Source organism: Phaethon lepturus, unplaced genomic scaffold, assembly GCF_000687285.1.
Source record: "Phaethon lepturus isolate BGI_N335 unplaced genomic scaffold, ASM68728v1 scaffold1371, whole genome shotgun sequence".
NCBI lineage: Eukaryota > Metazoa > Chordata > Aves > Phaethontiformes > Phaethontidae > Phaethon > Phaethon lepturus.
Genome location: NW_010516736.1, coordinates 7,747 through 18,507, shown reverse-complemented (window position 1 = coordinate 18,507; position 10,761 = coordinate 7,747). Strand labels below are relative to the sequence as shown.

The 10,761-nt window shown below is 39.3% G+C and overlaps 1 protein-coding gene across 1 annotated transcript in view; it reads left to right on the top strand.

The window, feature by feature from the left end:
- Nucleotides 1-850: 850 nt before the first annotated feature.
- CRELD2 (cysteine-rich with EGF-like domains 2) overlaps nt 851-10,761 on the top strand; it is a gene marked incomplete at its 5' end in the record, with an annotated part of 12,670 nt that continues 2,759 nt past the window's right edge. Inside the window, 7 exons of the mRNA XM_010296146.1 lie at nt 851-933; nt 1,837-1,947; nt 5,160-5,251; nt 6,252-6,428; nt 7,742-7,840; nt 9,463-9,540; nt 10,375-10,470. Of these exons, the coding sequence (XP_010294448.1) occupies nt 851-933; nt 1,837-1,947; nt 5,160-5,251; nt 6,252-6,428; nt 7,742-7,840; nt 9,463-9,540; nt 10,375-10,470 (736 nt within the window). The remainder of the gene's footprint in view (nt 934-1,836; nt 1,948-5,159; nt 5,252-6,251; nt 6,429-7,741; nt 7,841-9,462; nt 9,541-10,374; nt 10,471-10,761) is intronic.

Sequence of the window (10,761 nt, the reverse complement as noted above, 5' to 3'; positions counted from 1 at the left end):
CGCTGTCTTACCGACACCCGGCAGCAGTCTGCTCCCGGCGTCGGTAGCAATTGCAGTCCTCGGGTCGTTAGGTTGCGAAGCTCCTCGAGCTCTGCTATCGGCCGTGTTTTGGTGCTTTAGTGCAGAAGGACTGGCCGTGCTGGCTGTAGCGTGTCCTGTGCCACGGGGAGTGCTAGCGGAAAAGACCGTCCCCTAAACTTCTCTCTTGCCACTTGCCACAGTCCTACACTGCGGCCCAGTAAATTCAATGTAGGCAGCAAGGGGCTGCCCCAGCTTCTGACAGATACTTAATACTTGTACGTCTCTTCGCTGTCGTGGGCTTGGTAGGTCGCTTTTACCGTGGAGGGTTTTTTGCAAGGTGTGAGTAATAGGCATTGGCTGTGGCTCAGGGAAGTTCTGCTGATCACGGTGAATTATCCTGTTGTATGTGTGTGTGTTTAAGTTACAACATGGTGAGGACTGGGCTAAGTACTATGAAAACTGAATGAAGTAGAGGTCCTGGTCAGCTGATTAAAAATGTTCCTGAGAACTTAAAGGAGAAGGGTATAACGTTTCATACATGTATGTTTTTTGACATGTATGTCAAAATGTAAATGAGGACTGTAACAAAGCCTTGTTTATGTGTTAGGAAAATTGGGTCATGTTATGCTATAACCTATACTTTCTCACTTTTTATGTTGTCACTAGCTGTTTCTTTCATTTGGCAATTTGATCAGCAGCTTCAGAGCTTTACTGAAGTTTCTGCGTGGTGCTTTTCACAATTTTCATATAAGCATTTACTATTGCCCTTAATTTTTGTTACAAAAAACCCCTATGTAACTTACCTTCTTTTTGTACTTTTTGTGTGTAGGGATTAGTAGATACAGCTAAAAAGAACTTTGGTGGTGGCAACACTGCTTGGGAAGAGAAGACACTGTCAAAGTATGAGTCCAGGTAAGCTGTCTCAGTATTTTTCATTGGGCTACATTTCATATCTTACTGTGTGTAACTTCACCATACCAGTGTTTGTGTGAAACTTAAATATTGAATGTGGCAGCTAAAGTTTCACGTGTCCAAGCTGATTAATTCTTGCTGATTAAAATGTAACATGACAAGTAATGATTACAGTAGTACATACTGAACCCCCTTATTAATGTCTTTGTCTTGCTTCTGAAAACAACAGAAGTTAATACCGACATCGGTCATAGTAGTTTTCTTTTATTTACCCATTAAAGTCCTAAAATAATGATCTTAAATAATGGTCAGTAGTTAATAGGTAGGTCATAAAAGGTGTGGGGTACTGCAGTACTTGTTTTAGAATTGAAGCAGTGTCTTCTCCTGAGTCGTCACTGTTTCAGTGCCAAACAGAAAACTAGAAGAGGTGGAGATTGCTGTACTCTTTTCTACGGATGTTTGATTACTGAGCAAGGTGACCTGGTACTTTTCTTCCAAATTTCAAACTCACTTTTTAATCTTAGTTTGAGCCTTGAGATGCAAGGGTGGTATTTCTGAACCTCAGTTACTGTGAGCTTCATGGACTTGTATCAAATAATGATATTTGTTGTTGAATTTGGGTGAAAAATACTGCACTCAAAATTTGCTGGGAAGCTAAGCGTCTATCAAAGCTACAGTCTGCAGACATAATAAATGCAGGAAAGCCAAAGTGGTTCTTGTGGCCACCCTTCTAATTTTTTTGGTTGAAGTAATGTTCATTAGTTCTTTATTCTGATATTTGCTTTGTTTTGGAGCTAATTCAGAACACACCATGAACTGATAAAAGTATTCTAGGCTCAAGTCGTGTCTTGAGTGGCGTCAAATGTTTAAATTAAATTTATGATTTTCCTTCTCCACTCATAGCGAAATTCGTCTTGTAGAGATCATAGAGAATCTGTGCGACAGTAGTAACTTTGAATGTAACAACATGGTAGAAGAGCATGAAGAACATATAGAGAAATGGTGGTTTAAACTGTAAGTATCTTTTTTTTTTAAGATCTTTGTGTAGATAAGTTATCTAAGAGAATGAACTACAGATGTTAAATCTGGTGCCCAAACAATAGCAGTATGTTATCCTTCAGGAGTTGCCATTGGGTGCAGCTGGGTTCAGGCCGACTTTTAATAGCATGTGCTGCTGTCCAGTGTTCTCTCTTTTCAATTTCGGCAGTGTTGCACAAAAACATCCAGTCTGTCTTCTCATACACCGTCTGCTCAGTTACCAGTGGGGTGTTGAGGCAAACTACCATTTGAAAACGTTGAGCTCTATTACCTTTTTTGTTTTCCTTTGTCATAAAACTGCAATGGACTCTTTGGTTCTTCTGAGTTTTTTGTTTGTTTGCTTTTTTTCCTGAAACATTATTTTGTTCTCCTGGCAATCAACAAAATAGTTGATACTAACAAATCTAGAAGTTGGATCTCTTGAGGATGGTAGTGTAGCAGCTGACTTTTCTATCTGCCTTCTACGCTAGCCTGTGATTTCTGATATAACTAAGCTCTTCATATACAATTATAAAGTATAATTAGTGCAAGGATAGCGTTGTAGCATTTAAATCTCTTAAGATCTTTTTTTAAATTCCAAATCATGTTTCTTCTAAGTATATTTTTACTACTTTAGACTTTCAGCACTCGCAATCAGTTAGCATTCAATAGGACTAACTGCCATTATAATGTTTCATAACTCAGTAAGGATTTTTGATAACCGACATTGCTCTTAATGACTGTTTTATTACTTTACCCTTTTACCTAACTATACAGGGTTGTGTATACATTAACATGCCAGTTGAAGGGATGTTGTGATTTAGCCCCAGCTGGCAACTAAGCATCACACAGCTGCTCGCTTGTCTCCCCTGCCCCAAGGTGGGATGGCGGAGAGAATCAGGGAAAAAAAAAAATTGTGGGTTGAGATAAAAACAGTTTAATTGGACATCAAACGAAGAAGAAATAATTATAGTAGTAATACTACTGATAAAGGAATATACAAAACCAAATGATGCACAAAGCAATGATTGCTCACCACCCCATGATCGATAGCCTGTGCCCAAGCAGTGATTCCCACCCCCCAACCAACTCCAATTTATGTACTGGGCATGATGTTATATGGTAGGGAATCTCTCTTTGGCCAGCCTGGGTCAGCTCTCCTGGCTGTGCCCCCTCTCAGCTTCTTGTGCACCTCCCTACTGGCAGAGCATGGGAAGCTGAAAAGTCCTTGACTTAGTATAAGCACTACAACTACTTTAGCCACAACTAAAAACATCAGTGTTGTCAACATTATTCTCATACTAAATCCAAAACACAGCCACTTGGCACTGGTGAGACCACACCTTGAATACTGTGTTCAGTTCTGGGCCCCTCACTACAGTGAAAGACATCGAGGTGCTGGACCGTGTCCAAAGACGAGCAATGAAGCTGCTTGAAGGGTCTAGAGCACAAATCTTATGAGGAGTGGCAGAGGAAACTAGGGTTGTTTAGCCTGGAGAAAAGGAGGCTCAGGGAGACCTTACCAGTTTCTACAACTACAACTGAAAGGAGGTTGTAGTGAGGTGGGTGTCAGTCTCTTCTCCCAAGTAGCAAGTGATAGAAAAAGAGGAAATGGCCTTCAGTTGTGCAGGGAAGGTTTAGATTGGATATTAGGAAAAATTTTTTCACTGAAAGGGTTGTCAAACACTGGAACAGGCTGCCCAGGGAAGTGGTTGAGTCACCATCTGTGGAGATATTTAAAAGACATGTAAATGTGGCACTTAGGGACATGGTTTAGTGATGGACTTGACAGTGATAGGTTAATGATTGGACTTGATCTTAAAAGTCTTTTCCAACCTAAATGATTCTATGATCAGCTACTAGGAAGAAAATTAACTCTATCCCAGCTGGAACCAGGACAAGGGAATAGCACAGCGTACAGTAGACTATTTCAGTTGGAAGGGACCTATAGTGATCATCTAGTCCAACTGCCTGACCACTTCAGGGCTGACAAAAACTTAAAGCATGTTATTAAGGGCATTGTCCAAACGCCTCTTAAACATTGACAGGCTTGAGGCATCAACCACCTCTCTTAAGAAGCCTGCTCCAGTATTTGACTACTTTCTCAGTGAAGAAATGCTTCCTAATGTCTAGGCTAAAACTCCCCTGGCATAGCTTTGAACCATTCCCATGCATCCTGTCACTGGATACCAGGAAGAAGAGATCAGCACCTCCCTCTCCACTTCCCCTCCCCAGGAATTTGTGGAGAGCAATGAGGTCACCCCTCAGCCTCCTTCTCTCCAAACTAGCCAAGCGCAAAGTCCTTAGCGGCTCCTCGTAGGGCATGCCTTCCAGAAAGACAAGCTATGCTTGTCTTAAATTTGCAGAACTGAAAGAAACGGGCTTTAAACTAGAGAATTCAACAAAGTAGACTTCCTAAAATAAAGAAAACCATTCATAAAATACTTTGTGTTTTTGAAAGTTACTGTATTTAATAGACCTTTTGAGTGCAATTGATTAAGTTTGCCTTCTGTCCTTTAGCCTGCGATCTCCAAATGTCATTCAGTTTCTGTGGTAGTTTCCAAAGATAGTTTCTTTGTCCATGAATGCCTTGGATCTTTTTTCATAAGTTATTACATTACACGTGGTACTCAGTAAATTTACTTTTCAGGGCCTGAGCCTTGGAGTCAGTATGGTCAGACTTAGTAGTTTAGAAAGAGAAGCTGTACATGCCTTGGGAGTTGCTGAAGACTTTTGTCAGGCTACAGAATATCTGAGCCTTTCCTTTACTAAAGTTTTTGAGACTTCAGCATCACCGTGATACTGAGATCACAGCAGTTATCTTTAAGAGGAAGACATAAATAACACCATCTAAACTATATATAAACCTTCTCTAAAAATAAGGTGGTTAAAAAAAAAAAAGGGTGGGTATGTATCAAATAAATTGATTTTATTGGTTGCTCTCATTTAACAGTTTTCATGAATCTATAAGATATTAGTAGAGTCTGTTAACAGTATTCTAGTTTAAAAGGTAAAATCATTTCGAGTTGGAGGACTACTTTTAGAAATTGGTGCCTGAAATAAGATCATCTTCAGAACAGAAAAAATAGGTTTCTAATCTGTCATGTGCAATAGATTTCTCTACTGCGTTGTGCAGGCTCAGTTGTGTGAATTGGCTTTTAAAGAATCTTCATTCTTTTTATTGATAAATGAATGTCTTTCATATGCAGAAAGAAGAAGTACCCTGATTTGTTTAAGTGGTTTTGTATAGAAACAGTAGAAGTTTGCTGCCCTGCTGGAACTTATGGACCAGATTGCCTTGGTAATTTTTCGTCTGAAAAATACAGTAGCAAATATGTTCTTTTTACCTGTTTGTTTCAGTCTTTCATAACATGGATAAATACATGAAGTGTGATATTTTGTGTGAGACACCAGCTGCTGTGTAGTGTGTGCCTGCTTGCTGCTTGATAGTTAAGTAGCTGCCTTGTGAGCATCTTGCCTGAAAAAAGGTCTTCCGGGCATGAAGTAATGTACGGATCTATCAAGGGTACTTGCATGTGCAGAATCCATCTGATCGCTCACATCCACACCTGACCCATGCTTAAAGGCTGTCTGTGACATCAGGTCTGTTTAGGTGGCCTTTCAGAAGCTATGTAGACAACAGTCCTTCACCAGTTGTAAGATGGGGATTAAATGAAGAAAGTCACAACTGAGGATTAGTTGAAAAGGCAGTGGGAGAAATTGGATAAAAGTAGGTGGGAGAGACAACTGAATGAAAGTAAGGTCTTTGATACAAAGGTGATAAAGGAGGTATTTTGGCCCTGGAAGTCTGTATAATTTATGTATCTCTAGAACCTTGCACCATGTTAGAAATCAGCTTTGCACTCTTACATTCTTAAAAATTACGCCAATTCCCAGTATTGATCTAAATGATTGCTAGTAGGTTTTGCCAACTGCAGTATGAGCGTTATCAGAAATCTAGAATAAAGAAAAATACCAGCTTTATCCAGGAAGCTAGGAAAATAGGTAAAACTCTAAGCCGTGGCTTTTACCCAAAATTAAGTTTATAACGGAACTTTCCTAGAGGTTGTTTTGAGTTCCTCTTACACCTGAACGTATTACTGAGGATTCCCTGTAGCAAGCCTTTTGGTTGCTCTCAAGTGAAAAAAGATTTTGGAAATTATGTCCTGGTTTAGTGTGACTTTTTTGTTTTTTTACTTTTTACTGTCAGTGAAGAGGGTGGGACTTGAGGTGCTTGTGGCTCAGAACAGGAAGTTATTTCCTTTATCATCTGATTTAAAAGTATTTTTGATCCTTTTTAGCTTGTCGTGGTGGATCAGAAAGACCTTGCCATGGAAATGGTCACTGTGATGGTGATGGTACCCGAGGTGGAGATGGCTCCTGTAATTGTAACAAGGAGTATGCAGGAGATTTTTGTTTGGACTGTTCTAATGGTTACTTCAGTACCTTGAGAAATGAGACACATTCTGTTTGTACAGGTAACAAAGTCTTCGACATGTGATTAAATCTTTGTCTTCCTTCTTCAGTTTTTGTAAGCTAGAAACAATTTAAACTGATAAATGTAAAAACAAAAAATAGTTACAGTTTGGTCACTCAGCTTGAACTATAAATGACATGTCAGTCAGTTTGGTGGAATTCTAAGGTTTTGCTAAGTCATCCTTCCAGACTGCCCTTGATTTTTTTTTTTTTGTTTGTTTGTTTTTGGTTTTTTTTTGGTTTTTTTTTTTGTTTCCCCCCGCCACCTTTGCTTTAAATTAAGAAGCAGAATTCATCTGTGTCTTGAGGGAGCTGGGAAGGAAGAGCAAACTTTGCCCCTGTCCCCCCTCTGTCCCCATCCTGCGAGTACTGTCCAAAAACCTTGAGCTGAAATTGCTGCACAGGGGACTACTCTGAAAGCTAGGTTTTCCTCATGTCTTGGATAAGCTTAACTGGAGTAAATGGGCATGGAAACAGCTGATCTGTGCTCTAGACTACATAGATTCCAGTTAAGTACATCTAAGCTTAATTCCTACAATAGTCAGGTTGTAGGACTAAACTTTTTCAGTTGGTCACATTTTTAATCTGTTTTTACATCTTGAGTGAGATTCTGCAACAACTAAAACCTGACCGTGGGGTCTAATGAGATGTGTTTTTCAACACCATCAGTGTGGGTTTTTTATCTGTCTGTTTTATATTACAATATATAACAGGCATATGTTATATATTGTGTGTTATATGTGCATGTAACATATATACGCATTATATGTATTTATATATATATAGCTGGATTTCTAGTCTGTTTCCCTGTGAAGTTCTTCAGACTCGTATCATTTAACACATTACTCTTATAGCTAGTTGCAAATGAAGGAGCCTGACGATTCATTAGGTGGGAGTGATGAGTCTAGTGTTTAGACTGTTGTCCCAGCCCTGAGTGGCTGAACAAAGTTTATCTTCTTGATCTCCTCTTTCCAAATAATTTGGAAATTGGACCTGCCCCTTCTAGTCACTAGAATTTCATGGCACTGTTTTCTGAGTGGTGCAGATGACTAATTGCCAGGTTTGGCTTCCTGGGTTGGGGTTTGGGGTTTTTTTTGGTATTTTGGTTGTTTGGGTGTTTTTTGTAGGATAGAGCGGCATTTTTGTAAATGATGTCTCCATAAAGTCAAGATTTAATCTTGTGAATGGGAACAAGCTACTAAAATATGATAGCTTCCAGTGATTCCTAAATCAGGTTTTCTCTGAGAATTTTTGTGCCCAAACTTGCCTTGGAATCTCTCAGCAAAGCTCAGATTGTAGTTTTTTCTTATCTTAGCTTGCCATGCTGCCTGTAAAACTTGTACTGGTTCAAGTAATAAGGACTGCCAAGACTGTAAAGAAGGCTGGATTAAAAATGAAGAAGCAGCTTGTGTGGGTGAGTAATGCTTGGTAGACTTCAAACAGGTTTTGTAGCAACGTTGGCTAGTGAGATTAGATGATATCACATTGAGTTTTATTGTATTTTATGGAAGTGTTCTGTCAGTTTAGATTTGTGTAGTTTGTAGTCTCTCTCTTCCTAACTTGTTTCATGATGCAGGAAAGCAGTATTCCCTCCCCACTGATTGCCTGGTGATTATAGTTGTCTTTATCGAACTGTTCACTGTGTATCTTTTTTACTTTAGTGTAATACAGATAGAAGCAGGTGGGGTGTTCCTTTTAAGACACGGTTTTTGTGTTTATTTGAATGCTAAACAGTGCCCTACTCTTGATTTAAACTATTTTGTCAACTACTGGAAGATTCTTGTCAGCTTATCTATATATTTTGTACTAATTGCCCATCTTCACATTACTGTGTGTTTATAAATGCTCAACACTAATAGAGTTCAAACATTTTACTAAAAGCCAGGCATACTGACTTTTCCTATTACTGGAGAGGCATCAAGCTCAGTGCTTCCATTAATCTCTTACCTATTTCTAGTTTAGCGTATCTCTTGGTTTATGAGGAGATATGTATGAAACACTTAAGGAAAAACCAAAATACTGAAAATACTCCCAATGCATCAGTACACGAAGGGGAGAGTAACACATTCTGTGTAACTGGTTGAATTTTGCCATTTAAAGACCTTTAACGTAATATCTGGAAACAATATCTTAGAAATTATGTGAACACTGCTTCTTTTTAAAAGTGCTAATGAGAACTAGGATTTGAATTATAGCTCCTGCAATACCTGCTTTGGCAACTGTTGAATGCTCCAAGAGTGTTTTTAAGGTGCTCCAATGTTGTCTTGTGTGCAGCTGGTTTTTTCCAAATAATCATTTCAACTGATGAAGTATAAATTAACTGAGTCATCAGTAGGAATGATGTTTGCAGCAACAGAACGAGATAGACAGCAAAGGGACTTGAATTTTTTAGTTGCGACTACTCTTGTGCCGCTTCCTTGAAATCACAACACTAGTATGTTTTAACTGCCCAAGTAGAACTGGTTTTCAGCTTGGCTGGTCCTAACCATAAACTTGTCTTTCTCCAATTTGCTTTGTGTAGAAAACTAAGCAGTGTATGTGTGTGCATTTGTGTATTTATTTTTTTTAGTACTTCAAAAAAGTTACATAGCTTGGTAATATAGGAGCAGAGAAATCAACAGTATTCCTGAAGGGTAGTCTGGCTGCTTATTTGTTATGCTGTTTGCATAAAAAACATAAATGCATATAAAACACTGACTTGAAAATTACAAGGATGGCAGGTGTTCTGGAATCTTTATTTAATTTGAGCTCTTGCATTTCTGATATGTCTGTTACTGTCATCACAAAACATCTTCTGAGGATTAGTTTTGATTTGTTAATGTAAGTTGAAGCTGAATAAAACAGTATATGTTACCACATTACTTTGTCTAATGTTGCATATCTGATCCTGAGCTCATTGTAACTCTCAGTGCAGTTTAAGTTTGTAGCTTCTGTGGGACACTTCTTACAAGATTTCAAAGCACAGCATTCAAGTATTAATCTGGCTATTTAATCATGCCTACTATTTTAGGTAACTTGTCCCTTTTTATTTTTCAGATTTAGATGAGTGTGCCGCTTCTCCTTGCAAAGATCACCAGTATTGTTTGAATACAGATGGATCGTTCTCATGCAAAGGTTTCTTTTTAATCTGCTGTTTTACTTTATCATTCAGAATCCTAATCTAATGCTAGAGGTAATGCTAGAAAAGGCATGATACCAGGCATTTAGGTCAATGGGGTCCAGTCCTGCCTGGGCTTGGGGAGGATGAGGCTTTAGAAGCTATTGCATGAGGAAAGCAAGAGATTTCTGGTTATTTCTACTCCACTCTTGTAAGACCCCACCTATGACACCCCCCCTGAAGTACTGTGTTCAGTTCTGGGGCCCCCAGCATAAGAAAGTCATGGACCTGCTTGAGTGGGTCCATAGGAGGACCACAAAGATGGTCCATAGGGAGCTGGAGCACCTCCCCTATGAGTACAGGCTGAGAGAGCTAGTAGTGTTCAGCCTGGAGAAGAGGAGGCTCTGGGGATACCTTAGAGCAGCCTTCCAGTACTTCAAAGGGGCCTACAGAAGAGATGGGGAGGGACTCTTTGTCAGGGAGTGTAGTGATAGGATGAGGGGCAATGGTTTTAAACTGAAAGAGGGTAGATTTAGATTAGGTATTAGGAAGAAATTCTTTACTGTAAAAGTGGTGAGGCACTGGAACATGTTGCCCAGAGATGTTATGGATGCCCCTTCCCTGGAAGTGTTCAAGGCTAGGTTGGATGAGGCTTTAAGCAAACTCATCTAGTGGAAGGTGTCTGTTGCCCATGGCAGGGGGGTTGGAACTAGATGATCTTTAAGGTTCCTTCCAACCCAAACCATTCTATGATTCCATGATTTCTTGTGTGGGTAAGCTGACTGACTTTAAGGGTGGTACTTTAAACCTCAGATATATGAATTTTTATGCTTAAAATATTTTGTCCTTAGCATGTGATGCCAGCTGCGTAAGTTGCACAGGGGAAGGTTCTGACAAGTGCAAGACCTGCGCATCTGGGTACATGAAGGAAGATGAAAAGTGTACAGGTTGGTGGATTTAGTAGTACATGGTAGAACACCATTAGCTCATTTTTGGTTAGCCATGCTGCGGAGCTGTTAAGTATTTGTCTGCTTCAGTTTTCAAGCCTATCAAAAAGAACCCAATCGTTCTGGTATTAGCTTATGTTATTGAGCTAATATGCATGACAAGGCTTAAAGGTGAAACATTCCTACAAAAGGAACAAAGTATTTTATAGCACGTTCAGGAAACAAATACACGAGTCTCTTGTCAGTTATCTACCACTTTATTACAAGTGTGCATATGTAGTCATTTTGTAA